Source organism: Aspergillus costaricaensis, assembly GCF_003184835.1.
Source record: "Aspergillus costaricaensis CBS 115574 unplaced genomic scaffold BO79scaffold_16, whole genome shotgun sequence".
Lineage (NCBI taxonomy): Eukaryota > Fungi > Ascomycota > Eurotiomycetes > Eurotiales > Aspergillaceae > Aspergillus > Aspergillus costaricensis.
The window spans coordinates 329,517-357,501 of NW_020291816.1; the positions used below are offsets into that span (position 1 = coordinate 329,517).

Consider the following 27,985-nt stretch of genomic DNA (forward strand, 5'->3'; position numbering starts at 1 on the left):
GCAAGACGTTCAATACCTTCTTGTTCCGCCAATTGTAGCTAGTTCTGCCGATGATTCAAGACAGCGATGGTTGAAGAGAACCAATTCGACTAGGTCCTCTGGCCTCTGCAAAGGGCCATCAGTGGCCGTTTCATACTTGCAATGTAGATACCGATGATTAATTGCTCGTATCAGCTGGCAGGATTCCCTCTGCAGCTACATGGTAGAGTGATGTCGCGGTTCCCACTGTGTGAGGTAGAAGGTAAGCATAGGGCTCAAGTGTATCAGTCAAGCAGCTCGACCGAGATGCCCGTAGGGGTGTATCATCGCAGTGATCAGTCAATCCACAGGGATTGTAGAAAGAAGGTTCAATGACAATAGGTATCAGAGTAAAGTACAAATTCCATGACCGGCAGGGCTATATTACTACATTCTCGAGGACAGCACATTACTCGTTCATCGGCATTGTGATCATAATGGAGATGAGTATTAGGGAATGAAGAAGCAAGTAACCAGCAGAGCGATGCAATAATCTGGATGAAACAAAAGTGCGACCGCTGCAATGGCTGTTGGTATGCAGCAACAGGTGGAGCCGGAAGCGGGAAGACAGAGGAGAGGATACAAAAAAGCAAAAGCAAAAAAAAGAATGACCTACGCAGGATTCGAACCTGCAATCTCTTGATCCGTAGTCAAGCGCCTTACCATTGGGCCAGCAGGCCTTGTTGTTGAATATCTAGGTAAATAAAGGCTATATAGCCCTTTGTAAATCTGCAACTGCAATATGTCCGTATCCATGATCCTTGTGAAACACAACAGTGTTCATCGGTCGCAGGTGCAACTATCGGTTCATTTGTCTGCTACTGCCTATTCTCGGCTTCATACAGGCTACCTTCATAATTTGTGAGTAATCACTACCCCAGAGACCCATCCCAACCTGATCATCCATCGCACAAGTGATCAGCACCAAGCAATATATCCTCCATGAAACCAACCCGCAACACCACCTCACCACCACCCAAAATCCAAAAAGTGGCAACCAACTGCAACAAAATTAGGTAGATACCGGCCCCTCCCCCCTAGCCGAACTCCACCTGAAGTACCCACGAAGTACCTCTACAGTACCGACATAGCCACTTAGACCAACCCAGACCAGTCCAGTCCAGTCAAGGCAACAGTCCAGTCCAGTTCAACTTCAGCATTCCATGGGCGGTTGGGTTGCGGGGGTGCCAAGGATCCGGGGGATGATCATGCAACAACAACAACTAAGTAACCTTTCACAGCCCATTCCCACCACTTCTGACTGGTCAACTTCGGGCGGGGTAAGACGAAGTCTAGCACTACTGCAATCGCCAGAACAAAGCCACCGCTGCTTTTCCCATCCAATGATCGAGTGACCCAACCCCTCCCTCCATGACTGAACGGTGTTGTTTCTGTCCTCACGGATGTCATCCCTAGTTACGGATGGGTCGGAGGATGGCGACGAAAGCGAAACTTTAATAAATTGGTGGGATGGGAATCTGGGGTAACTTGTTGTGGCCCACTTTTGCCATGACGGGTACTTAGTAGTACTAGGTACCCATGGAGGATGAGGAGTGGGTGCTTAAGCTCTTGTGGGGGGAGTAGATGTTATTGTTGATAAGGGCTAGCTAGTATGGATTCTTCGATGAAGAGACTCAACTTCACAAAGTAGGGGATGGTTAGATGAATGAATGTGATCAGACCACCACCGCAGACAGAATGTACTTCAGAGGTAGTACTGTGGTATGAGGACAGCCGCTGACGCAGCGTGGTGTGATCCAATGGGTTTGATGTAGATTACTTACTTACTTTACTGTGCTGGCTACTACCTAACTATCCCTGTCGCGTGTGCTGCATTATTGTGCAGCTGGTATTAATACACGGCAGACAGGCAGACAGGCAGCTAGAGACACACCACAGAAAGAGGAGAGGGGATGATCACACGAGTGACAACCCTAGCCAACAGGTAATAAAACTAATGAAAAGAAACACAACAGGGATTAGAAATGTCTGCCCCTCACTAATGATGCATCAAGTAATTGTAATTGTTTCTTGTATTTATGGTCATTCCTAGGTGTGTTTGTAATTGTGTCTTTGTTAAATACATGATGAATATTGGTTCCAATTCCAATGCAACCCAAAACGCGTAAAACTCCCGTCATGTCATGATTCCATTCCCTCCTTGTTGCATATTCCATCCCGTGCCGTCCAAAGTACCTGACCCTAGAGGGTAACCCAAATAAAATAGGAAAAAAAGAAATGATGTGAAATGAATGGTCGGTAATAATGAGGATGTAGATCGCTGTCTCGGACAAGTCCCTTCCTCTATTTCGTGGCTTTCAAAGCACCAATAGCGGTAACCAGACACGCTCGCTCACTCGCTCGCGGAGGAGGTGGATTTATTTCAAGCGACGCATGTAGCGTAGCGTCAGATAGACCGCGCCCATCGTCGTGTAAGCGGCGCCCCCTGCAGCAATCCAGACCGGCTTGTGGACGCTAAACGAGGTCGAGATGAGCTGTGCCCTCCTCCTGCGCTTCTCTAAATGGGCTATTAGGATACCTTTCTTCTTACCATACTCCTCCTGCTATGATAGATAACCTACCTGTAGTCAAGAACCTGTTTCTCAAAGTGGCCAGCTGCTGTCTAGAGTATGCACCGACAGACGAGCCCATAGACGAGAGACCTTGGATAGCAGGGGTCGACATCTTGAATAGTCGCTATTCTTGTGGTTTCTTTCGATGATAGAAGAGTAATTACAGCAGAGACAATGAGAGAACAAGATTTCTTGATCCTGATATTGATGAGAACAACAGGCGAGTTGGAAGGGTATTGCCCTCTATTGTCTGGCCGGGTGACACAAGGTTTATATGCTCTTCCTCGTAACCCGGATGCGGGGTAGTCACCAGATGAGAAGCTGCAATACAGTAACAGCTGGCTCGACCTCTCGTCATCCCTGTCTTTGTTGATCCGTGTCTCGTAGGTTACATTCTGGAGGGTGGTGATTGGAGCTCATCGTTGGGCCTGTCCGGTGTTGGCGCTCTCTCGCCCCTGGAACGCGAGTGAGCTATCACCCAAGTACGGCATGCAATACCGACCAAGCGATCGAGTACTTCACAGGTACATCTGCCGCTGACTGGGCGCTTTTCGATGTGATAGGATGTTCTTCATCTGGGCTGGGATGAGGGTGGCGTTGTCAGTAATTAGGGCCTCGCTGCAGCCCAAGGCAGAAGTACCGTGAAGGACTGTGTTGCAGCTCTACAGATCGTCTTTGCCAAGTAGGGACCTAGATGATTGCTGACTTGCACTGAGGAAGGAAACTATAATCGTCTGATTGAGTTCAATATATGACACCGAGATGGGATCTGTAGACACCGGTAGATTGACTTGCCGGTTTCATGAGAGGCGTTGAGTACCATGAACAGAGTCAGGCCGTAAGTTTGACCATGCCATGGCAGCAATGCTTGCATCTTGCCTACGGTAGGGTGTGTTTCCCCGCGATAAATGCAGACATATTGACGAGCACCGCGCGTGCAGATGGCCTGATGCGAAGCTCCCAGTGTAGATTATTTCCTCGTATGTAGATGTACAAAGCACACGACGATCACTTGGGATGGGACCATGTATGGCAACTGCTCCGGCGGAAGTCACAGCATGCGAGTGGTGAATTTACTCCATTCCAGCTCCTTCCCCGCAACTGCAAAGCCATTGCACGCTGACGTCTTCACTTATGCAAGGATGGGATGAAAGTCTCATGTGTAATTTATGCCGCCACTCGACTGCATGACGCTTAGTAGAGAGCTCTTAGCTAGGTCTCCTTGGATTCATTGGGAGAACGGCTGAAATTTGCTCCCATAGAAAAGGCTTATCCATGTGTCGATATGTCTAAGTACTGCAAATTTAGGGAGCCCTAGAAACTTGCGACTCGACAGGATTGTATGTTTTAGCAGTCTTGGTAAGTGACTCTCACTTGCCACAGATGTATTTTCATAGTCCTTCCTCACACACAAATTTATTAACTGTTATCCATCTGTAATACACATGATGTATGCGACGGAATCGTATGGAAGTATCCATAGCGTAAAGGGAGACTGAGCCACAGTTTGCTAAGAGATACAGTGAGAAAACCTGCATAACTGGCAACGACGAGACAGGTTTTAGAGGAGAGTCTGAACAGTCTCATACTGATAGTTAGTAAAGCTTTGCGCTCGAATACCAGTGATAGGACTCAGAACCCTGGATTGGCTCCAGATGCAGTGATCTTTCCAACCTCTGCCATCGCTCCTCGGTTGAAAAAAAGGCTTTTCTGGTATGCCATAATAATTCCTGCATTGAGTACAGCTTTGTCTGTGAAAAGGACAAGCCAACGCCTATCAGGCAACTTCAATGCTTGATGTCCGAATGTCATATCCACACTAGCCTGGTGGACAGTGAAACCGCCGATAAGATAGCATTCACGTGACTGCAATCCGTTTCAAACAAAGTTTGGCCGACCGTCAATCCTCTCTTCTCGCACACCATGGCTGCCCCGCCAAATGTGAGAACTTACACCAAAATAACAGGCACCCTCGACTATGATGATCCGACCTTCTGGGATACGAAGTTTGCCACTGGTCGGGATGTCGGGGAGTGGCTGAATTCGGGAGAAATGCTCATCGATGCGGTAGTATCTCACCTGGAGAGCCGCTCGGCAACGAACCCAAGAGTGCTCCATCTGGGGCCAGGCATCTCGAAGCTGGGAGTTAAACTTTGCGATGAATTCATTAAGCGCAATTGGGCCGGAAATGGCATTGTGGTGCGTGCTTGACGTGATGGCGCATTGAGCCATTGGAACATTACTTACTCATCTTTGCGATAGAACGTGGACTTTTCCGCCAAAGCCGTTCGCCTTGGGCAAGAGACCGAGAGCAAAAGGGATCCATCACATGCGATGGGCTGGGTGCAAGCTAACTTGCGGTCCTGGGCTGATGTCTCTAGGTTAGCTCTTTCCTCGCCCTTCGACGTCATCCTCGACAAAAGCACAAGCGATGCGATTGCAACTTCTACTCCCGTTACCTTCCCTTTACCCTCCGACGCAGCGAGTACATGCCCGATGGTACAAGAGATTGTGGATAAACATGGAGCGATAGAGTTATCTCCTGTCGAGCTATTGGGGCTACACCTCGCACCTCTGGTGCAGAAAGGGGCCCTCTGGGTCACTCTCTCCTACTCGACCATGCGTTTCGATAACCTGTCTGATATGGCCCAATACTGGACTGTCGTTTCCCGAACGCCTTTCAAAGCACCCCAAGGAGAGACTTCATCATTTGCTTACGCGCCTGAGGTTTTCCACTGGATGTATATCCTCCAACGGAAGTGAGATCCACACCACACCATATAATTTGCGACTATAAATAGCCCGGATTACTGGATAGTGGCACAATAGCCACCGAAAATGGAATCGGTTATCTACCACACGGAGCCATCAATAACGCCAGTGTGCGACCGGATGAAACTGGACGCGAAGGAGTGCTGGTATTCACAGTAAGTCAGGTGTTCACCGCTGAACTCCATTATGTCACCTCTAGGCAATTCGTAGTGGACAAGATTCCGTAAAAGCCGACCTGGGGCTTCACTCCATTGCGGGCAACAGTTACCCAAGTATACAGCAGCACTTTGCATAACAATCTATGATGACGGCAACCTATAGTATGTATTGCGCCCAACTTATGGACTCCTAAAAATAAGTATGGCTTGAGCCTAAGCAGACTTGAAGAATACAACGAGGCTTAGTAAACAATGGATGTGGCAGAGTGATTTTGACCTGGTAAAGACTATTGCGACTGGTAAATGTGATATACCGCGTGACCCCGACTCACGACCCCGACTCACATGATAGCAAACGTAGCAAACAGTGTCGCGTTCAATTGCCCAAAGCCACACATTTGATCATAGTCGAAAGTTGCTGTTCCAATCTCAGTTTGCTCGTGCCAACTCTTCCTTTTCAGCACGATCAAGCAGTCCCAGAGCTTCCCTTCTAGTCGGAGCATTAGGATCAAAGTGTGGCTTCTCCGCAAGCGCCGTGACTCTGGTACCATGTCTAGGCTCAGATCCTTCATAGTCCCAGCTGGCATTGTGGATGGTAATACTATCATATGTCAGAACCTCTGGAGAGCTCATAAGATGCAAGTTACCGACCGGTTGTCCCATAGTGCGCTTGTCCCAGGGCTCCATTTGAAGCGAACCTGGATGTCAATATTCTTCTCATATACATCGCACAAATACCCCAAGATAACATCACTTTCCGCCTTGTCGAGACCAACAATGCGGTCGGTCATGGCTCGGTTCACCCATAGCGCTTTCCAACCCGTGGCAGGGTGGACGCGGACAAGGGGATGCTCACGCTCGACGTATTTCGGGCCTTCTTCTGGGTGGGCGCGATCAAGATACGGGTGGCTGGATCGGTAGATGGCAGTTTTACCATCGATCATCTTACGAAACGCAGGCGACAGCTTCTCGTAGGCCGCGTAACCACTGGCCCAGAGCGTATCTCCGCCAATGCTGGGGATGGTGTCGTTATGTAAATGTGTTACACCTGCAGGCTGACGTTCATGTACGAGATCAGTGTGCCAACGTGAGGCTCCTCCAGGGCGACGGAAGTTAGCAGGAGTCTCCGTTGCTTGCAAAGCTGGCCAGATAACTGTCACTCCGGCGACACCAGGTACTTGGGGAACTTGTGGCTGGATAATATCAAGACTCAGTCAGTCTGCTAGATGCTGACACGGAGAGGCAAGTGGGCTTACATGGACCTCGATCTCGCCAAACCATTCGCCAAGCTCTTTCTGCTGCTGGGGTGAGATATCCTGGTCCCTGAAGAAGACAACGCTCCGTTCAGCGATCAACAAGCCCAGCTCATCCTTCTGCTGGTCCGTCAGGTCTTTCAATTGCAGTCCCACGATCTCCGTGCCAATGTGTCGGGTTAGATGGATGACCTCTTTGGCTGCAGACAAGAGTGCCTTCTTTTCTGGGTCCGCGCGGGTGCCTGGGTCCACATGGGTCCGGTCATGATCGCGGATCTTGTAGACGTCGTCTAGGTACAAAGGACGAGACGGCCTGTAAGGGTATCCCTCAGACAGGTCTATGCCCGCTTTCTCGAGGCGCTTTCGTGATGCTGGTGGAAGCGGAAGCGTTTGCTTCAAAGGTTCCGCAACATCAACTATTCTGGGGTCAATAGGAGCTGGAGCCATGATGATCCAATTGAACTATGAACTCTGACTATAATGTCTGTCTTATCCGGTTCTACAGCGCTCTAGGGTGATATTTCTATGCAGAGCTTATTGCATACCAAGATTATTTCCCCTCACCATCATTGTCGTGGTACGGGATCCGATCACATCATCACCACCCATCATTGCGTCTTCTGCATCCCACCACCAAGGAATTGGCAGATTGAACGGCTGTCGCGGCATCTCTCGCCTGTACCCCTCTTTTCTGTTGAGTATGCTCTTCTCGATGACTTCTTATCTCCGCTTATCCCAGTGGACAAGCCTGGCCATCCATTAACGGGGTCCCCGGAGAGCATCATCCAGGGATTCGATGGCCTCATCCCCTCTTCATAATTATTGATAAGCAACAGACGTACCACACGCTGCTGCAGGTTCCTCCTGGCTTGGAACTAGGTTATCGCTAGTAGCTCGGTTCGAGCTGTCTCAGATATGACAGGCTATGGCCAGTTCTCGACCGGTAGCGTCGCTATTACACCACACTTGACTAACATAACGATATCGTCTGGCTCCATATTCCTTCGCAATTCATTAGGAACATATCAGACGGCTCGATCTCACTAGATGTCTCTTATGCCATACCATTGTGTTGTGAGTGGGACAGCATAACCAACAACCACCATGACTCGTGAAATCCAGCAAGTGGCCGTGATCGGTGCTGGCATTAGCGGTGTTGTCTCCGCGGCCCACCTTCTTGCGCACGGGATCGACGTCACTGTCTTTGAACGGAATCATGCAGCAGGTGGCGTTTGGTAATCCCTCCTCATTCAGTGGTGTGTCGAGCAACGGGGTTCTAACGGCTCCATCAGGCTTCACGATGAAAGAAAACCACTGGAACCGAATTACCCCGCCATGAAGCCATCTATCTCGGAGAGACATCGAGACGAGGACCGCATACATGCTGATGCATTGTCATTGGAGCATGCTCCACCAGGGTGCGTATCTTGATCTGCTTCCCAAACAATCGCTTACAATATCAGTCCATGCTATGATGGACTCAAGAACAATGTGGCCACATCGCTGATGCGGGTTAAACTCAATGCCTGGCCAGAAGGAACGCCAGAATTTGTCAGCCATACGGTGATGAAGGAGTACATCCAGGACACATCGAAGAAGGCTGGTGCTGAAAGCGTTACGTTATACGGCGCTCGAGTGACCAGGCTGCGCAAGGTGGATCGCAAGTGGAACGTTACGTGGTCGACATTGAAGGAAACCACGCAATCAGGAACGTTGGAGGAACAGGAGGAGACTGCTGTAAGTTATACCATTCCAGGAGGAAGAAACTACTAATTCTTTCATTAATAGAAATTTGACGCGGTAATAGTCGCTTCCGGCCACTATCATGCGCCTCGCGTTCCAGATACCCCTGGGTTGTCCAAGGCGAAAGCACAGTGGCCGTCGCGTATAACTCACTCGAAGGGGTACAGAAACCCGAACCCTTACGCGGGCAAGGTACGACACTTTCCTTGCGCTCAATTTCTAGGATAATAATAACTAATAACCATGTTAAGAACGTCCTGCTTATTGGAGGCGGGGTGTCCTCGACGGATCTCGCTCGAGAAATCGGACCGTTAGCCAAAAAGGTCTACCAAAGCACAAGGAACGGTGAATTCGATATCTCATCCAGTGTGCTTCCGGAGAATGGCACAAGAGTGAGCGAGATAGAACGATTCGAAATAGAGGCAAAGACTGCTGCAGATGACGAGGCTTTGCCGATCAAGGTACACCTGAAGTCAGGACAGACGCTCTGTGGAATCGATGCGATCATCATCTGTACCGGATACCATATCACGTTGCCTTTCCTGTCGGAATATCACGACGATGCGACACCAGCGGAGAAAGCGAGTGATACAGTCTTAGTGACTGACGGGACGCAGGTGCATAACCTGAACAAAGACATCTTCTACATCCCAGATCCAACCCTGGCATTTGTGGGAGTCCCTTACTACACAGCGACGTTTACGCTGTTCGAATTCCAAGCGATAGCTGTAGCGAACGTTTTCGCCGGAATTGCAGAGCTACCAGCGGAGAGCGAAATGAAAGACGAATACGCCCGTAGAATCAAGGAGAAGGGCAGTGGCAAGCGCTTCCACTCGTTGAAGGACATTGAAGAATTCTACGTGATTGACCTGCTGGAGTGGATTAACGGATACAGAGCCAAGTATGGACTCAGTGCGATCGAAGCCCATTCTGACAATTGGCATCTGGCAAAAGCTGCGCAGAGGGAGAGAACCAATAAGCTGCTAGGGCTTGGCCGGAGACGAGACAGCGGCATCGGGGAGCTTCCGGTGTTGGAGGTATGCAGCTAGACAAGCTATAGAACAGTTCGCATTTTAGTGTAGATGGCACAATTAGACGCAGGCATTGGTACTACTCTAGAGCACCAAATACAAGCTTATCAGGCGAGATCGGCATGTCCATGAGGGCTGTAGACATTTTAACCGGCCGGCATCGCACGCCTATGCACAGGGCACATCATCCGAGATCTGGATGACGAGCTCCGGAGGATGAATGAGCAACCACTCATCCTTAGCGGACCTGACATGCTTTACCATCCCCGCACATCGGCAGACACGCTTGTTATCTTTCTTCCTCATCATTACATCTGACAGGATAAACCCCCGCAGATATTGCGTGAATGTGGTGGATGATGATGCATTGGTCTGTGCGGTCCTGCACCCATCAGATATGGCATCCAGACCATCTCATCAAGCCTTGCTATCAAGCTTAAAACAGGAATAAATATGCGCGACTATCATGTGAGACAATATGCAGTGCAGCGGACTGTCAAAAATTCCCTGTACTCTCTGTGTCCCCCCGCCTCCTCTGCCGGTCTTCGTGAACCCAGATCACGACCGGAATAATCATGGCTCCATCGCCAGCTACGGTTGAAGAAAGGGCTGTTGACACATCCAGTGGCATTGTCCAAGCAAAGCCTAAACGAAGATGGGTTAGCTACATCTGGGATACTTTCGACAAGTCTCCTGAGGAGCGCAGACTGCTATTTAAGCTGGATTCAGCTATCTTGACATTCGCGTCGCTTGGTAGGTGGCAGTCTATTCACTTGTGAATTTTGTAAAAAATCGGCTAATGTTGTGGAAAAGGATATTTTATCAAGTATCTTGACCAAATCAACATCAACAATGCCTTCGTTTCGGGAATGTTCGTGTCACACAACTCAACCACATGGTCATGGTCAACCCACATTGACAAAATCGCAGGAAGGAAGACCTTGGTCTATACGGCAACCAGCTCAACTACATGCAAGCATGCTGGACAGTGGGCTATGTAATTGGTGAAATTCCAAGTAACATGCTTTTGACACGCATACGGCCTAGATATTGGATTCCGGCTATGGAGGTATGGTTGTCCATTAACGTAAGGAACTCGTGCTGATCTTATCTAGTTGCTATGGACCGTACTTACGTTTGCTCTGTCGCGGAGTACCAATGCGACTCACTTTTATGTTTTGCGCTTCTTCATCGGTATGAGGTCTCCCTCCTTGTCCTGTGTTCGACTAACGCAATCAGGCCTTGCCGAGAGTAGTTTCTACCCCGGAATGCAGTACATCATCGGATCGTGGTATCGAAAAGACGAGCTCGCAAAGCGATCATGTATCTTCCACACCAGCAGTGGAATTGCGAGTATGTTCTCTGGGTACCTGATGGACGCGGTGTTCCATCTTGGCGGACGGGGAGGGTTGAAGGGCTGGCAATGGTATGTTCAATTCGCTCCGACTACGCCCAATCAACTAACAAGACAGGCTCTTCTTGATCGACGGAATCATATCAATTCCAGTGGCCATCAGCGGCTTCTTCATCTTGCCGGATGTCCCCGAAATCTCAAGTCCGTTTTATCTGAGCGAGCAGGAAGTCAAGCTAGCGCAGAAACGGATGCAATTCGAAGGACGAAAGGACAGAGAGCCATACACGAAATCCAAACTGAAAAAGATCTTTTCGTCGTGGCATATCTACTTGCTCACGATCGTATACATGTGCGTTGGCAGCACCGCCCTCAATGAACATGACAAGCTAATAGTAGCCTAGTACATTTAACAACGGAGCAGCAGGCAGTCAGCCCGTCTTTCAACAGTACGTCACTCCTCTAATATCCCTGGACTACAACTAAAGCTATCTTCGCAGATACCTCAAAGACTCCACCAACCCTGTATACTCTGTTGGCCAAATCAACGCCTACCCGACCACCACAAACGCTGTGCAGGTCGTCACGACCCTCATCTACGCATGTACGCGCCCTCCCCAAATAACCCACCCAAGTCCCTCTAATAATAATATCATCAGGGACATCCGACACAATCCTCCAAGGCCGACGCTGGCCCTGCATAATTATCGGAGCTGTACGCCTCCTCACCCCCTTTCCCAACTCATACCCACTACTCACAACTAACACCCCAAACCCAGTGCATAAACATCATCTGCTACGTCTCCCTAGCAGTCTGGAACATCCCCACAGGCTGGAAATGGACCTGCTACATCCTCTCCGGCGCAGGCTACGGCTTGAGCGGACTATGCATGGCGTACGCTACACCCATCCCAATCCCAATCCCATCCGAATTCAGATCCCCCACATAAACCTCCACTAACCCGACAAAATATAAAGATGGGCCCACGAAATCTGCACCGACGACAACGAAGAGCGCGCGCTCGTAGTCGGCAGCATGAACGAAATGGCGTACGTATTTCAAGCATGGTTACCGCTGGTGGTGTGGCAGCAGGTGGATGCCCCACAGTACCGGAAGGGGTTTATTACGGTGACCATTATGTCTGTTATTTTGATTATCTCGACGGTGGTGACGTGGAGGTTGCAGGTTTGGGAGGGGAAGAGGTATGTTTATCTTCGTATTCTTTTTTTATTGAGTATTTGTGTGTGGGTGGATAGTTTGCTAATGAGTGGTTTTAGTAGGCCGAAAGTGGTTCAAGCCGAGGGGGTGGATGGTGGGAGAAGTGAGAGTGAGGGGGATGATTCTAGTCGTGATGATGGGCGTGTAGAAGGGGTAGTAGATGGGGGGCAGGTGCGGAAGGTTTAGTAGTATTTCACTTCAGTTAGTAGGTCTTGAAGTTGGGGGTTACTACTAGTAGTACTACTACTAATGAGTACTATATATTTCGGGATAGAGACAGGGTACGTGAGTTCCAGAACTGTGTTGCGAAGTTCAGTCAACACACTGCAATCCTACTTTCTACTACTGAACGTTAAAAGCAAATGGAATTGAACTTTTATTGATTGGTATATCCAGCCTTCTTTCACCGCTGATTGTTGATGGTTAAGACATTTTTATCTTTGCGGAGTGTCTTTTGTGATATCGATGCCTGGCTATGTGCTATGTAGTAGCGACATGAGTGTGTCATCATTGCTCGTGTCGCCAGGATTGAAGACTCCATATCTAACTAGCGCTTATAAACAAGGTCGTATTCATATTGTGTCTACGGAGAGAAATAGACTAGATGCAAATATTATAGAGAAAGCGAGATTGATAGCGCTACGGTACTACGGACTACATAATCAGAAAATGTTTCAGCCAAACTCTGTATTCTACCAGATCTGGTCAAACGAATGACTGGTTATTGAGTGATTAATATACACAAACGTCCAATCCATCACACCCTGATCCACAGTTATTGTCCGGTCCACGCCAACACAATGGCATTGTCGATGTTCTCAGTGGAATTAATGCAACAGCGTCAGATAATTCGAAGGTGTCTACTGTCGATCAAAGCCCAAGGCTTACGCATGGACTTAGTAGGAAGCACCCGAGGGAGCGGCGGCGGGAGCACCCGAGGCAGCGGGAGCACCACCAGCAGCGCCAGAAGGAGAGGGGCCGTTACCACCAGCGACGCCGGAAGGAGCAGCACCGGAAGGAGAGGGACCGTTACCGCCAGCAATGCCAGAGGGAGCAGCACCGTTACCACCGAAAGAGCCGGAAGGGGAGGGACCGTTGCCGCCAGCAACACCGGAGGGAGCAGCGCCACCGTTGCCACCGAAAGAGCTGGAGCTGGAGCCCTGCTCAGAGGGGGAGCCCTGCTCGGAAGAGCCCTGAGATCCCTCGGAGTCGAATCCCTGGGAGTCAGATCCCTGAGACTGGGAGCGCTCAGACTGGGAGCCCTGAGACTGGGAGTCCTGGGACTGGCCCTGGGACTGGGAGTCCTGGCCTTGCTGACCCTGCTGACCCTGCTGACCACCGAAGGAGCCAGAAGGAGAAGGACCGTTGCCTCCAGCAACACCGGAGGGAGCGGCACCACCGAAAGAGCCGGAAGGAGAGGGGCCGTTACCGCCAGCAACGCCGGAGGGAGCAGCACCGTTGCCGCCGAAAGAGCCGGACTGGCCGGCCTGGCCACCGAAAGAGCCAGAAGGAGAGGGGCCGTTGCCACCCGCGACGCCAGAGGGAGCAGCACCACCGAAAGAACCGGAAGGAGCAGCGCCGTTGCCGCCAGCAACACCGGAGGGAGCGACACCACCGAAGTCACCTCCAGCAGCAGCGGAGCCGGTCGGGGCAGGGACGTTAGAGGCGGAAGCGGGGATCTCGAGCTGGCGTCTCTTGTGGCCGCGAGGAGCTCCGGAAGGAGCGGGGGCAGCGGAGCCAGTGGGAGGAGGCTGAGGAGCATCGCCCAAGCTCACGGTGGGAGCTTGGCCCTGTCCTCCGAAGCCCTGGCCCTGGCCCTGAGGAGCACCCGAGGGAAGGGGAAGGGGAGAACCGGAGGGAGCGGCACCCTGGAAGGAGGGAGCTCCGCTGGCCTGAACACCATTGGGAGCAGAGTCTTGCTGGGCGCCCATGGCCGGCAGGGCGGCAGCGTAACCGATAAGACCAGCGAAAGCGATTCCGGTGAACTTCATCTTGAAACGATAGAGAGTGATGGACTTGTAGTAGTAAGTGAGAAAAAAAGAAGGCGAAATGAAGGTACGAAGCACAGCTTCTTAAGGAATGGTAGTTGAGATCAAAGGAAAGAGAATTTGAGCTGAATGAAGGATGATTCTGGCTGGGAAAAGGAACGCTTTTATACGGCACTCTTCAAGCGCTGAGTCGCTAAGACCCAGCGATGATCACCTCCATCCATCTGCTGCGATGGGTGAGAGGAACCAAGCATTCGTCATGCACTGTTGTCAGCGAGCTCGGCCCGCCTGAATCTGAGACGTCGACTGTCAGCAATAGATCAGGTTATGCTTGAGATGCAAGAACCGCATAGATCGCCAGACCTGGCGCTTGTGGGGGGTAGAGTGGCTCAGGGGCAGGGCTGATGTAAAATAGGGTTTGAACGTACCTGCTGGGCTCCTGTGGGTCGGCTAAGCATGAAGCCGGTAGTTGGATCCGTGAGAAGGGAGGATGTAGTAGAAGACGCTATTGATGGAGAGGAAGAAAGGGCAAGAGACAAGTCACTCTGGCTGGCTGGAGCTGTGGCGGCGGCCCCACGTGCGCGGCTCGCCCTGAAGGCCGTCACGGGCCAGCCGACCCTCCAGCGTTTCACTCTTCATCGCCTATTCAGAATGGCTGACTCGTCCTTCCCTCTCTTCTTCCTTGGCCCCTCTGCCGCTTGGAGGTGGCTTGATCCTGGCTGCGGCGGTTGATCTATTCGCAATTCCGTCATGAGTCCCATGGTAATGCTTTGTCTGGTTGCCTCTCTCCGCATCATACACCCACCACACTCAGTCCACACATTCGGAAAGCCTCAAAAAGTGCCTCAGATCGTCGGTGGATGAATGCGACTGGTTGATATTCTCAGTCCAATGATAACCAGAATGCAACGGAGCTGACGTCCTCAATCAAGCTGCCCCCTGCCGCTGTGGCTGTTCCAAGTTAGTGGGTCAGTCCAGTCTCGACTCTCGACACTGACAGTCGACAGGTCGTAGTGCCAACTAAGCGGAAAGCTAGTCAGCTTTGGTGTGTTCTTGGGGGCCCAACGATGGCGGGTCCTTGACTCTACGTTATTTGGGTGGGTCCATCTCGAAGAACAGCAGCTGTGGTCAGTTCTCTATGTGCAGCAAAATCATCTTCCGCTTACAGATCATCGTGGAAGCTATGGTCATGACGATGTGATAATCACTGTGGGGGATAGTCATACCTATACCCTCACTTCCTATCCATCAGAAAAAAGTCGTTGTTATGAGGTCTTACATAATACCCCTCGCTGGGAACATTGTATCTGAACTCGGAACAGAGCTTTCCCCTTCGAAGTTGGGGGAGCCCACGATGTGGACCCATGGAATAGGGAAAGTAACAGCGATGGGACCCTGAGGACCCTAGAGTCTCTAGAGAAGGGTGGAAGTCTTCTCTGGCATCTGTCCATACCGGAAGTCTGTTAGGCTATCCCTGGTTTCCTGCACGGCAGGGTTGGAAGTGAAGTGATGGAATAGCCAAGATGACGACAAATGGGGTCTGGACCAGTCGTCACCCTCCCTAGCGAGCCACTATGAATGAAACCGACGGCTGTCTGGTTGTGGCATCTGTTCGTTTCAAGGCTTGGATTTGATAGCGCGTTGGAGCAGCTGGCGTGGCCCTATGCAGATCCCATGGGCTGCGGAAGCTGATTGGCCACCTGCCTGCACGGCCCATTTATCCGATCGGGATGTTTCACTTTATCTTCGCAACCCTCACAGTCGCCTCCTCACTGGCGGTCCACCTACTCCTACGTCGCTACCGGTTTCCGCGGGATCGGCAGGCTTGACGAAATCAGATAACTGACTCTTGACTCTCAATATTGGGCCTTACCAGTATGGCCCTCACTGTTGCAGTGGATTGCTGCTCATTTGACCGCCGGGGCAAAGGATTGGGAGCGAGTCGGCGTCCCGCAGCGGCCTCGTGGACTTCCCATGATTGCGAGTCAAAGGGGCCAAAAGGAGAAGGATGCGATACGATCGCAATGCGTATAACTCAGGAATGCATGTTGTTGTCATTATGTTTAGACACCAATTGACGCCCATAGTGTCTCTATTTCTGTCACCCTTGGACCCTAGGTGCGGGCCCTTTTCCACCCTTCAACTGTTTTGTGTCGGATCCGGCTTTTCCGGGCTTCTCCTTTTCCTGTCAATTGGTCCGTGCATCTGTCAATAGGAAGCGCCATCATCGCAAGAAGGCTGGGGAATGGTGTCCCTTAGCGACACATTCGATCATACCAGACTCTAATACGGCTTGGTCTGCCAGATGACGCGGCCACCATAGTGCCCGCCCCTGGGGCTAAATCCCGCATGCAGCGCAACTTGACAATGACACACACCGACGGATATTTTTATTACCCATCAAAAACATCTAGTGCCGCTCTGTATAGGCTCTCCGCGCCTCTTCCACTGACATAATATGCGATAGGGTACGTTTCTCCTGTTTTGCCAAGCAGACAAAGGAGAACAGAGGACTGGTACAATCCATGTATGTGATAGCCCTGCATATGTGTCGCAACATGCAGGTGTGCCGGGATTCGGTCCTCATAGGCCACTTTTACCGCGACGGAAATTTCATCATCAAGGCCGGGAATTGCTTTCCGTCGTCCATTCTACGAGGGTTGCTTGGCAAGAGGGTCCAGGTTGTGCGCCAACCGAAAGCAACATGTCCCCGGAAGGAGCCAGGGTCCATTGCAGACGCGTAAGTCTAATTGCTTGTAGTCTTGCAATCCTTGCCCTTTCATTCCTGCATTCTGTGTGTCCGTACATGAAAGCGTACCAACCAGCACCAATTTGTCTATCTCCTGGTCGTTTCCACTCGCGTTATTGCATGGGCAATTGCCAGGGTGAGATTCACCTATGATGAAGTCAAGGAAATTTGTCTCTTCATGCTCTTTCTTCGCCTTGGAGCCGCATCATCTTCTTTAGGACTACTTCGTACTTGGCACGGCTCTCATTTCCACTACAAGGTCAGATTGTAGCACCGTACAAATCCGTTGCATGAGCTTGAGACATGCTATCTTCCTGGGAGCCCGACACTGGACTGCAACGAGGACCAATCTTCTAACGTGGCTTATGCTGGAGAATACAGAGTACAGGGAAGGCATTCGATGGTAAGTCAGCAACCAACTGGCTCTAATTCACCATTACAACCACTCGCATAGAAGATCAACTTCCTGCAACGGGCTGATCTGATATATTGTCAAATCCAGATAGGTTCCGATGTCCCATATCCGTACCCTTGACAATCGAATTAGATCTGCTCTGACCGAGTTGGTCCATAATAGCATGCCACAAATGAGTGAAATTGCAAGAGACAACGGTGGCATTTGCGCTCCAACTTCCAGTTACGATACCGCCTGGGAATTGTGTTGCACACAAAACTGAACTGCCGACAACGGTATACTTTCTATGTGTTTGGTAAACACATCAGCGGCTCGGAAAGACTACCTGAATCATGGGACTTACTGTGATGGTAGACCCAAGTCCCAGCTTGTTAACCGGTATCAATCTCGATTCCACCCACTCCCAGGAACAACACGTACGTTGCTACCAGGGAGATCCCAACATGGTATTTGATTGATGGGAAACGATCCCTTTCAGGAGATGTAGGACCCCGATGCGAAGAATAGAGTCTAGACCGCAATAACAGGTCAACACCCGGGTCAAGAGTGCGGAGAAGGCCCTTCTTCCTTGTTATGAGCAGCATTCATTCCTCGATCCAGCAATAACCAGGATATGAATTGGCAGTGGTGAGTGTATGGATGACATAAGAGATGGTGTGGCTGTTGAAGCGGGAAGTCCTGTGACAGGCAGTCACACCATTGGCGGGCTCAATTTCCCACCACTCTCTTTCTAAGTCGGGTTGCTTTCTGCTGCCAGGTCTTGAAAAGTCTCATACCGATAGCCGAGAGCTTCGAAGGAAGCTAATTAGAATCTTTTCTCCATCCCCTAACCACTCACTCGGTGTGTATCTGGATACAATGGTTCACGATAACAGTGCATCATTGGTGTGAAAAGGTGATGTTACCCTCTAAGCAGTCTAGATTACCCCAGAGATGGTTCCGGGAAATCCCACCAACCCCTGAAGAGCTTATCTGAAGCACTACCACTGTATACTGCTGCTTAATATAGACAGCGGCAATTATCACAGACATCATCTCACGGTGTGTCATTTTGAGGTATTGGACTCACTACTCAACAAGGGCGGACAGAGGCAAAGGGTGAAAACGAACACGGAAAGATGCCACTCACGCCGACAATGAGGTTACTCTAGCCATCGTCAGTCATTAAAGCCACAAGCACGAGTAGTTCACACTGGGTCATGGTACTGTATTTCCAGAGCGCGTGTAGAGAACGCGTAGGGAGCGCGCATTCACTATATCAACCCCCATGTATCTCGCTTAGCATGTCCACTGGCTCGCTAAGTGTTGGATTCAACTCGCGTCTGTTGCCATCGTATCTCTCATCTCCTTTCCATCACCATCATCAACACTTCTTCTACAAGCATCTCTTTCAGACTACTTCGTTTACAAGGATACGCTGAGTTCGAACATCAGTTTATCAAATTGCGCTTCTGTATCAACGGTGCTAGTAACAACGCTTCGAGTGCTACAAGAGACTCATCTAGTCAAGATGGCAGACACTCCAACGAACCTATCACCTGACAACAGCAGTCTCATAGCCCATGCTGAGGATATGCTGTCCGCACTGCTGAAGGTCGAACAAGCAGTCGATGAAGCTGGCGCAGGTAAAGATAAACATCAAGACTTCACGAAATACGTGCTGGGTGCAACCTCAAAACTGGGATTTATCTTGATGGCCGGCAAGATCGTCAGCCTCAACGGTCACCGGCTGGATATGGCCGAAGTGGTGGCGGTCGCTAAGTACGTTGTTAGCTTTGATGGAATCCCCGGGACGCATTCAGCTAACTCGTTAACTTACCTTAGACATGGGGTGACACCTGTCGTTTGCGATAATGGCACCGTTCGCCCCAAGATGCAGTCCAGTGTTGACTTCCTCCAGAAGCACCTCAAGGAGGGTAATACCGTCTATGGCGTCAACACTGGCTTCGGAGGAAGTGCCGACACGCGTTCCGACAACTATCGTGCTCTGCAAAAGGCACTGGTTCAGCATCACAATGCCGGTGTTCTTCTCCCTGCTGAGCAGGGGCTCGAAAGCACCCCCATCCAAGATCGCTTGAAGAAACACTCGATGCCCACTCCATATGTCAAGGCAGCCATGCTGGTCCGATGCAACAGTCTAATCAATGGGCATTCGGCAGTGCGACCAGTGGCCATTCGTCACATTCTCAAGTTGGCCGCTGCTGACTTCACGCCTGTTGTTCCGTTGCGCGGCTCCATTTCAGCTTCCGGTGACCTAACCCCTCTCGCGTACATCGCTGGGGCAATTGAAGGAAATCCCGACATCTTTGTGGACCTTGGACCGAAGCACAACAATGTGATCCTCCCTTCAGACGAAGCCCTCGCAAAGCTAAGCCTGAAGCCTATTTCTTTCTTCCCAAAAGAAGGTCTCGGACTGCTCAATGGAACTGCTTTCAGCGCTGGAGCCGCTAGTCTTGTGCTCTTCGAAGCCAACCAACTGGCATTATTCGCTCAAGTCGCAACCGCCATGTGCACAGAGGCGTTGATCGGGAGCCGTCGTAACTTCCATCCATTCATCAGCAACACTCGTCCACACCCTGGACAGAAGGAAGTAGCACGCAACCTGTACGGCCTCCTCAAGGACTCCAAATTAGCCACTGATTCAAACCCCGAAGAAGTTGGTCTTGCTCAGGATCGCTACGCAATCCGCACCACTCCCCAGTGGATAGGTCCACAGATAGAAACCCTGATTCTCGCAACACGCCAAGTGGAATGCGAATTGAACTCGACAACAGACAATCCCTTGATAGATACTGCTAATGGCGAGGTGCATCACGGAGGCAACTATCAGGCAGTTTCAATCACGTCTGCAATGGAGAAAGTCATGACCTGTATGCAAATGCTCGGGAAGATGATCTTCGCTCAATGCTCCGAACTGCTTAACCCAATGTTCAGCAAGGGTCTGCCTCCCAACCTCTGTTCCGACGATCCCAACTTGTCTTTCGCCTTCAAGGGTATCGATATCAACATGGCAGCGTACATGAGCGAACTGGGATACCTAGCTCACCCCGTCAGCAATTTCGTCCAATCCGCAGAAATGCACAACCAATCTCTCAACTCACTGGCTCTCCTCACGGCCCGCTACGCAGGTGACACCGTCGAGATTCTCTCGCTAATGATGGCAACACACATCTATGTGCTGTGCCAGGCTCTCGACCTACGCACACTCCAGCTGGAGTTCGAGAAATCCGCAAAGCCTTCCGTGGACGAAACAACAACAGCCATGTGCAGGGACGTGGTCCCTGAAGAACGTATCCCGCACATCAAAGACGAGATCTGGAAGGTCCTAATGCAACACTGGGGAAAGAACTCCAACCTCGGACTCGCCAGTCGCGCAGCAACCTCGACAACCCTGGCACTCGGCACCGTCCTGGATCTGATCACGATTGAGTGTGACGAAAGCAAGACTGCAGATATTCCAGGCAAGATGCTGCTTTGGCAGGAAGATGTCAAGTTTAGGCTGTGCGAGGAGTATGAGATGACGCGTGAAAAATACTTCCTCGACCCATCGACGCCCGACTATCTCTGCACCTCCTCCATCAAACTGTACAATTATGTACGCAAGACTCTCGAGGTCCCAATGCACAAGGGCGTCGTCGATCATCCAACTTTCTCACCTCCTCATGCGATTCCTAGCGAGAAACAGACGATTGGTACGCTCATCAGCACGATCTATGTCGATCTTCGCGAAGGGGACCTCATGCACACCCTAAAGGGCTGCTTTGAGGTCCCCGGGAATGACTTTCTGGGAAAGAACGATGAAGAGTAAGGATGATAGGCGAGATTCTGATATGATGGGTAAGTTGAAAGGGGATATGACTGATTGAAAGATCAGTGTGTTTTTCCCCTCGCTAAAAGAAAGATACAGAGTGCGGAAAATTCTCCATTCACTTACTGTGTCGCTTTTTTTTTGCCGAGTGCATAGTTGGCATCGGGTAGCGGATATCCGGCCGGCGTTGTCATTCTCAGTTTATGTTTTTTCCATTGCATCTTCCTGGAGTGAAGCGACAGGCGATTATCTGGATTCAATGCTGGTATTTCTATTACCCAGCCGCGGGCGTTGGTTTTGATGTCTTGCAATTTCCGATGCTGGTATACCTGGATCCCAGCTACGGGCGCGGCGCTGATGTTGATTTCTTGCGATTTTCGATACTGGTATTCCCCTGGATCATAGGCATAGGCGTTTTATCTCGATGTCTTGCAAGCGTTTCATGCTGGATTTCTCATTGCTGAACATGTTGTATATTTTAGATAATTTCCCAATGAAAGCAATAATAACTTTACAGGATACTTTCCACGTCCAAGGCAATAAACCACTATATCCTCCCACGAGAAACTGATGGCAAAAAAGGGGGACAGTGACAGCACCAGGCGACTAAGCCTTCCCACCTTGTTCTTCAGTAAGCATAGTACTTCACCCAGTCAAAATCCTCGACACTACTAGTAATACTGTAAGGACCTGGAACCTTACTTTCTGGTTGGCACAGACGATAGTTTCCACACCGAATAATCATGATCTTATCGGTTAATCATCATTGCCATCCCCCTTACTTTTATACTAATCCACGCGATGATGAATGATCTAAAGGAAATTCTCCCACTACATTACAATCACAACAATCAAAAACCTGCACAGCCCGAGACTCAATTACCAGTGATTTGGCATAGCCCCAGAACCTAACCAGTTAAGTAATAAAATAGATACTAGTACGTGGGTGTTGTTATCCATTAATACCCACTTTCACGTAGATAAATAAGCTTCGAAGTTAGGCGAGCGGGCGAATGAAAGCGGCCATCTGTCGCTATGGGCTCCACTTCCTGTACGGGTACGATACTGCAATTACTGGGGAGGATCGTCGGTGAAGGTGGATTTGAAATTATCGGCAGGTGGCTATGTCCCGCTACTAAGATCGGTATGATGAGGTTGTAGTACTAGAAAATTCTTACATTAATATCTATGGTATTATTTTCTTCTCTCTTCTTAGGGCTTTAGCTGACCCTCTTCGGAAAAGAAAGAGGAAAGTAGATTGTGGAGGGGAAAACCAGGGGGGAAAAAAATAAAAAATAAAACGGATAAAAGAAAGAAGAAAAAGAAAGGAAAAAAAAAGAAGAAAGAGAGAGAAATAAATATATAGAAAGAAGAATGAGAGGGAGAGATTGATTGCCTGCTAACATCAATATAAATAATAGATGAAGACGCAGTATGCTCGAAAAGATCAGCCAAGTTTATCTCCAGTAATGACAGAACGATATTTGCGTATGTAGACTAGAGCCTGTTTATCTCTATATCCATTCTATGCAGAATTCTGTCTCTCACAGTACTCGTAAATAGTATTTATTATACAATCGACATGAGGAGATAACAGAGAAGCTATAGTTGATTATGGTACTTTTAATTTGCCTTTTTCTCCCACCAAAGCTAACGAAAGTTCGGCTACTTGGTAAATAAGTTTAGAAATATCGCATGAAGCACATGCAGAGCCGACACTGGGTCTAGCGCATTCTAGCGCATGAGGCTTTGTTTCGAACGAAGCATGGGAAGGAAGCACAAGTGCCTATTACCCATGTTTGACAGGATGCAGGCCCTATTGTATGACAAGGCTGCATCATGCCAAACTGGCTGAGCTCCACATGGAGATCAAGTGTGAACAGTTCCATACTTCCCCGATGAGGTGTGGCAGACTAATCAAGACACCACCCACACAAACACTAATCATGGGACGGAATCTACTGCACTCAGATATAGAGATTGGATTTAGTGATTACTTCATTCTCTATGGGTCTCAAATGGGACTCGGTTGACTGCTGCCATTATATCATGGCAAATGTCGTGTTGGTGATAGCCAATTACGAAGGTAAAGACATTTTAAGTTGTACAAGGCCAGAGACGTACCCGACAATATCCCTACTGCCCCATTTTCCGAACGCAAAACATGGTGGGATTTCCATTTATGAAGGATTGATCGAGAGAAGACTACAATTCTCTCCAACAGCATGGCTCAATTTTAATCTGTGGCTGAGCAAGCTAAGCAATTAAACAACACCGGTTCGTCACCTTGGATGTCTTGTGCATCGGACAAAAGGGCCTTGGTATCAATATCTCCTAATCTGCAATATATGCAATATCCGAAAATGGGGACCTAAAGGCTCGAACTGAATGGGTTGAATCTCCTTCATGAGTATGTCACACAAAATTCTTCCATTGGAGTCTACCTGTTTTTTCAACAATTCCCACTCACTCCGCTCAACCCCAAAACCAATTTTAAATTGCTAATATAAAGGGGAGAAGGAGTAAACAGGTAATTCTGACGAGACTGGAAAACACGTGTATAGGTCCCATCTGAATTGCCATATTGAGTAGGCTGTGTTCTTCGACTCTTCGCGATAGACTAAACCAAAACGGGCAATTGAGATGTTCGGGAAGAGAAAATGCGGGGAGGCTATCCCTGTTGCAGGGATGATCATCTCAGCACTAGGCCGCTAGAGGTTTAGTCGCCTAAGGTGGATGCCTCAGCCCCAGTCTCTGTGGAACGCGTCGAGATTCATGACAACACCTCAAGCCTGATCAGGAAATAAATTTGCGACTGCGGGAACTTCAACAAGGCTGACTATTTGGGGGCCGAACTAAGCCTCAACATGAAAAATTAACTCCGATTGTTTTAATTTGACATAGGGAGATTGCGGTCTGCGGGAGATGAACTTATAAAGAACTTTGGGGTACCTGCTCTCAACATGTCTTGGACCTGCAAGCTTCTTTCAATCACCTTCTATATTCCTTGAAATCCTCTCATCAGACATCATGACGAGGCAGTCTTCTCTCGTTCCCACGCTACTTTCGCTCGCCTCGCTAGCAGCTCTCTCACAAGCAGAGTTGGGCAAAATCCAATGGAGAGGATCTTGCAACTTAACCAGTTATCCGACATTGGTCTGCGGAACACTAGACGTGCCATTGGACTACACCGAGTCGAATTCCAGCAAGACATTGACTCTCGACATTGCCAAGTGGCCAGCGACCAAGAAACCAGTTTCCGAGCCGATTATATTCAACTTTGGAGGGCCTGGTGTGAATTCGTTTGAGGGCCTCGGACTTTATGGAGAGGAATTTCAGGCGTAAGTTGCTGTCTAACTTTATCGCATCTTATGCTGACTGACATTCGTTCTCTAGTATCCTCGGCGGCCACAATGATTTGATCGCCTTTAACAATCGGTTCGTGACAGTCTTTCTTCAATTCGCGAACAAATAATAACTTATTACCTTATCTAGTGGCGTTGGAGACACCATCCCATTTTCGTGCTATAGCGATGACGCCGCCCGTGAACTCATCGCGCTCCAAGCCCCTAACGACGGCAGAGCATCCAGTACAGCTTTGGGAGAAATCTGGGCGCAGAACGCAAACATCGCACAGGCATGCTATGCTACGAACAATCAGACCGGTAGCCTTATCGGAACTAGCTTTGCTGCGAGGGACATCGTGCAGGTCGCTGATGCGCTCAGCGGAAAGGATAGTTTGGTGAACTTCTGGGGTGAGTATCGCGGCTGGGCTGAGACTACGCTTTTGCTGACACTATAGTCAGGATTCTCATACGGCACTACAATCGGCTCTGTTCTGGCAGCTATGTTCCCGGAACGCATGGGATATGTCGCGCTTGATGGAGTGGATAACCCCAGAGAGGCTCTCTATGGATAGTGAGTGGCCCTTCTCAACTTTCCTAATCTGGTCTATTTTAGACAGCTAATCCCTTCCGAATAGCAACGCACAAGCTGTTGTGGACGTCGACAAAGTTTTCGAAGGCTTCTGTGCGGGCTGCATGGCCGCACCGGACCTGTGCCCGATCGCCAAGGAGTATACCAGCGCCGCGAACTTGGAAGCTGCCATCTACCTGATGCTCGAAAACCTCAAGTACAACCCGATTGCCATTCCCGAAATTGGTGGCATTGTGACTTGGAGCGACGTCAAATCTACCATCTTTGAAGCCATGTACCTCCCCAGCTCCTGGCCCTTGACCTCTGAGCTTCTTTACTACGTGCAAACCCGGAACACAACAATCCTTGGAAACTCTGAGGTATACGAGACCATCAAATCTTACGGCCAATCGGCTTCCTTGACTTCGGCTTCCGATGAGGTCGGCACGGCCATTACATGCTCCGACAAGCATCGTTCAGCCACCATAAAAGAGGTCCTCCCCTACATTAAGGCTAGACAGGCCCTGAGCAAGATCTCAAGTGACGGCTCGGACGGAGATATGAGATGCGCGCAGTGGAACCCGAAGATGTTCGCCAAGGAACGCTACTCCGGTGACTTCGAAGTCAAGACAGCTAACCCGGTGTTGATTCTGAGCAACACCTATGATCCCGCAACTCCACTTCCCGCAGCGAAGAACTTGACAGAAACTTTCGAGGGAAGTGTTTTGCTCGAGCAGAACGGATACGGTGTATGTTCTACTTCTCCATTTCATACTGTCTAATGTGAGCAAGAGCTAACCTACTGGTGACAGCATACTACCCTGTCCATGCCCTCTCTTTGCACTGCCAAGACCGTCCGGGCTTACTTCACCAATGGCACGTTGCCCGCTGATGGAACCATCTGCCAGGTGGACGTACCTCTCTTCACGAACTTGACCTACAAGGATGTGTGGCCGAAGAGCTTCCAGCGGAGTGTTGAGTCGAGGGATGATGTGAGTGTCCTCAAGGCTTTGATGTCCATTCGTGATAAGATGTCACGCCGCAGGATCTGGTAAAGGTATGCTATAGATGGGAAGCCCAAAGCGATGACTATGGATAATGTTCTTCATATATTTTATTTTTCCGGCATACGCACGTCATGTAATAGAGTCTAGTTAATTTTGCAAGGAATTGTATAGTAATTGAACTTGTACCAAAACAGCGCTTCATAAAGACCGGAACGTTCCAAAACAGGTTTCTAGCTAACTTTGACAATTACTCAGTAGCCTGATGTTAACAATAGTACTATAGAGGCAAGTACCGTTTGTTGTTTTGGTAGTGGAGTAAATCAGTGATGCCCCACAATAATCCGCTGGTTTGATTGGATTATTGTCCACGGTTGTCATGATCTGAGCAGCGGGCCTCAAAACATCGCCAGTTCCTCGCTTCCTGTCCCGAGGCACTAGCCTAGGAGGCATGGTATTTAGCTGCAGGGCGGTCAGTCCAATTGATCTTTTGAAGTCATTCTAAAGCTTCTAGAAATTCAAGTGAATACATGAAATGGGAAGTCCCTGATTTAAAAATGCCTGCTTGAGTCTCGGCCAACAGAGTTTTCAATCAACGACTACTACCGTGCTGCATGTTACTAAACGCCCTCATTTAATCAATACACACTACTCTGGACTACCTACCTTGAGATTGTTTTTAAGCTTATATCTTACCCTCCCTAACTTTCTCTCGTTCTATTGCCCATTTGCCTTACCGAGTGATAACCTGATCCCTTCAGCACCCGGCACACACCATGGATCAACCAACTCATACTATCGACCCCGAAGGAGATGTCATCATAGTCCTAAGCAATGCCAACTCTCCCTTCGCACCAGATGATCATGAAGACACAACTGCGAAAAAGAACTCTGACAGCGACTCAAAAACCTCTGATGAGGAGGACCAACACCGCGAAAAGCGACCCCGACTTGTCGAAGAACAGCCTTCCGAGACGCCAACCGAAGATGGACACCTCAGCGAGACACCAGATGAGAAATGTTTCCGCATTCAAGTTTCCGCGAAGCACTTGATACTTGCGTCCCCAGTTTTCAGAAACATGCTCACTGGTAATTGGAAGGAAAGTGTCAGTTATCTTCAAAAAGGCTCCGTTGAGATTACTGCCGAGAGCTGGGATATTGAAGCCTTCTTAATATTCCTTCGCGCGATTCACAGCCAACAGAGCCAAATACCTCGAAAACTCTCTCTTGAGATGCTCGCCAAAATTGCTGTTTTGATCAACTACTATGACTGCAAGGATGCCGTGTCTATTTTGACGGAACTGTGGATCAATGGTCTGGAAGACAAGATCCCCGCAACATATTCCCGCGATCTAATGCTATGGTTGTGGGTCTCTGCGTTCTTCAAGCTCTCTTCACAATTTCAAACATCGACATCAAACGTTATCACACACTGTGATCATTTGATTACTAACCGTGGGCTTCCAATCCCTGAGAACATCATCAGTAAGGACACACAAACGCTAAATGGCCTTTATCTCTAATATTATTACAGACGTAATGAATGAACGTAGGAGTGGAGCCATTAATGAGATATTACTCCGTCTGAATAAGATGCGTGAAGATCTTCTCAGCGGAAGTCGGGGTTGCGACTTTGAGTGCAGATCGATGACGCTCGGAGCTCTAATGAAGCATATGCATTCTAATGATCTACTTCCACTAGAACCCGAGACTCCTTTCCCAGGACTAAGTTACGCTGGGATCTTTGGGAAGATACAGTCTTTCAAATCACCAGACTGGTATTCTGCCACCCGCTCGCTTTATTATCATAACGAATTCATGGCCGACTCCTCCCCTCATAGATGTCAGTCTTCTTCCTTCGAGACTGTTATCCAAGGTATGACAAATGCTATCAATGGCCTTAGTTCATCCATTATGGGCCTATGATTGATCCAGAATATGTGAGGCTTTTGTATCTCCTTAGCATTTCAGTATCACATTGTTTTTTC

The 27,985-nt window shown here is 49.4% G+C and overlaps 8 protein-coding genes and 1 non-coding gene across 9 annotated transcripts; 6 read left to right on the plus strand and 3 right to left on the minus strand.

Moving 5' to 3' along the window:
- Nucleotides 1–626: 626 nt before the first annotated feature.
- Nucleotides 627–698, minus strand: BO79DRAFT_t140. Its single transcript has one exon. It is a non-coding gene; the product is annotated as a tRNA-Arg (tRNA).
- A 1,350-nt stretch (nucleotides 699–2,048) lies between these two features.
- Nucleotides 2,049–2,825, minus strand: BO79DRAFT_287623 (uncharacterized protein). Its single transcript, XM_025688606.1, has 2 exons — nucleotides 2,601–2,825; nucleotides 2,049–2,536 (listed from the first exon to the last, which is right to left on the minus strand). Exons 1-2 carry the CDS (start codon nucleotides 2,701–2,703, stop codon nucleotides 2,397–2,399), a joined length of 243 nt encoding a protein of 80 aa, XP_025539410.1. The 5' UTR covers nucleotides 2,704–2,825; the 3' UTR covers nucleotides 2,049–2,396.
- Nucleotides 2,826–4,514: 1,689 nt separating this feature from the next.
- On the plus strand, nucleotides 4,515–5,470 carry BO79DRAFT_173373 (uncharacterized protein; the record flags this gene model as incomplete). The annotated part of the gene is made up of 2 exons (XM_025679681.1): nucleotides 4,515–4,790; nucleotides 4,854–5,470. 2 exons carry the CDS (start codon nucleotides 4,515–4,517, stop codon nucleotides 5,352–5,354), a joined length of 777 nt encoding a protein of 258 aa, XP_025539411.1. The 3' UTR covers nucleotides 5,355–5,470.
- A 480-nt stretch (nucleotides 5,471–5,950) lies between these two features.
- BO79DRAFT_265889 (TauD/TfdA dioxygenase family protein) lies at nucleotides 5,951–7,350 on the minus strand (the record flags this gene model as incomplete). Its single annotated transcript, XM_025686916.1, has 3 exons — nucleotides 6,778–7,350; nucleotides 6,173–6,714; nucleotides 5,951–6,122 (listed from the first exon to the last, which is right to left on the minus strand). Exons 1-3 carry the CDS (start codon nucleotides 7,219–7,221, stop codon nucleotides 5,951–5,953), a joined length of 1,158 nt encoding a protein of 385 aa, XP_025539412.1. The 5' UTR covers nucleotides 7,222–7,350.
- Nucleotides 7,351–7,878: 528 nt separating this feature from the next.
- Nucleotides 7,879–12,304, plus strand: BO79DRAFT_228612 (putative FAD dependent oxidoreductase; the record flags this gene model as incomplete). Its single annotated transcript, XM_025683977.1, has 17 exons — nucleotides 7,879–8,009; nucleotides 8,067–8,192; nucleotides 8,238–8,511; nucleotides 8,563–8,709; nucleotides 8,769–9,554; nucleotides 10,106–10,301; nucleotides 10,362–10,419; nucleotides 10,479–10,617; nucleotides 10,664–10,742; nucleotides 10,788–10,974; nucleotides 11,021–11,251; nucleotides 11,304–11,348; nucleotides 11,400–11,503; nucleotides 11,559–11,614; nucleotides 11,679–11,794; nucleotides 11,878–12,102; nucleotides 12,181–12,304. 17 exons carry the CDS (start codon nucleotides 7,879–7,881, stop codon nucleotides 12,302–12,304), a joined length of 3,024 nt encoding a protein of 1,007 aa, XP_025539413.1.
- Nucleotides 12,305–12,880: 576 nt separating this feature from the next.
- BO79DRAFT_16992 (uncharacterized protein) lies at nucleotides 12,881–14,211 on the plus strand (the record flags this gene model as incomplete). The annotated part of the gene is made up of 1 exon (XM_025679509.1): nucleotides 12,881–14,211. The coding sequence occupies exon 1, from the start codon at nucleotides 12,919–12,921 to the stop codon at nucleotides 14,206–14,208; it is 1,290 nt and encodes a 429-aa protein (XP_025539414.1). The 5' UTR covers nucleotides 12,881–12,918.
- A 4,569-nt stretch (nucleotides 14,212–18,780) lies between these two features.
- Nucleotides 18,781–21,078, plus strand: BO79DRAFT_265892 (aromatic amino acid ammonia-lyase; the record flags this gene model as incomplete). Its single annotated transcript, XM_025686917.1, has 2 exons — nucleotides 18,781–19,031; nucleotides 19,095–21,078. The coding sequence occupies 2 exons, from the start codon at nucleotides 18,781–18,783 to the stop codon at nucleotides 21,076–21,078; spliced, it is 2,235 nt and encodes a 744-aa protein (XP_025539415.1).
- A 3,030-nt stretch (nucleotides 21,079–24,108) lies between these two features.
- On the plus strand, nucleotides 24,109–26,059 carry BO79DRAFT_195115 (alpha/beta hydrolase; the record flags this gene model as incomplete). Its single annotated transcript, XM_025681111.1, has 6 exons — nucleotides 24,109–24,419; nucleotides 24,475–24,516; nucleotides 24,574–24,833; nucleotides 24,885–24,996; nucleotides 25,061–25,742; nucleotides 25,806–26,059. 6 exons carry the CDS (start codon nucleotides 24,109–24,111, stop codon nucleotides 26,046–26,048), a joined length of 1,650 nt encoding a protein of 549 aa, XP_025539416.1. The 3' UTR covers nucleotides 26,049–26,059.
- A 714-nt stretch (nucleotides 26,060–26,773) lies between these two features.
- On the plus strand, nucleotides 26,774–27,942 carry BO79DRAFT_195119 (BTB/POZ domain-containing protein; the record flags this gene model as incomplete). Its single annotated transcript, XM_025681112.1, has 2 exons — nucleotides 26,774–27,482; nucleotides 27,532–27,942. The coding sequence occupies 2 exons, from the start codon at nucleotides 26,774–26,776 to the stop codon at nucleotides 27,921–27,923; spliced, it is 1,101 nt and encodes a 366-aa protein (XP_025539417.1). The 3' UTR covers nucleotides 27,924–27,942.
- Nucleotides 27,943–27,985: the final 43 nt, after the last annotated feature.

Excerpts from the sequence above, each read along its gene's own strand:
- BO79DRAFT_287623 (XM_025688606.1), bottom strand. The coding sequence starts at position 2,703 with ATGTCGACCCCTGCTATCCAAGGTCTCTCGTCTATGGGCTCGTCTGTC. Across the intron at positions 2,537-2,600 it reads AAACAGGTTCTTGACTACAG|AGAAGCGCAGGAGGAGGGCA; the intron begins GTAGGTTATCTA and ends TAGCCCATTTAG.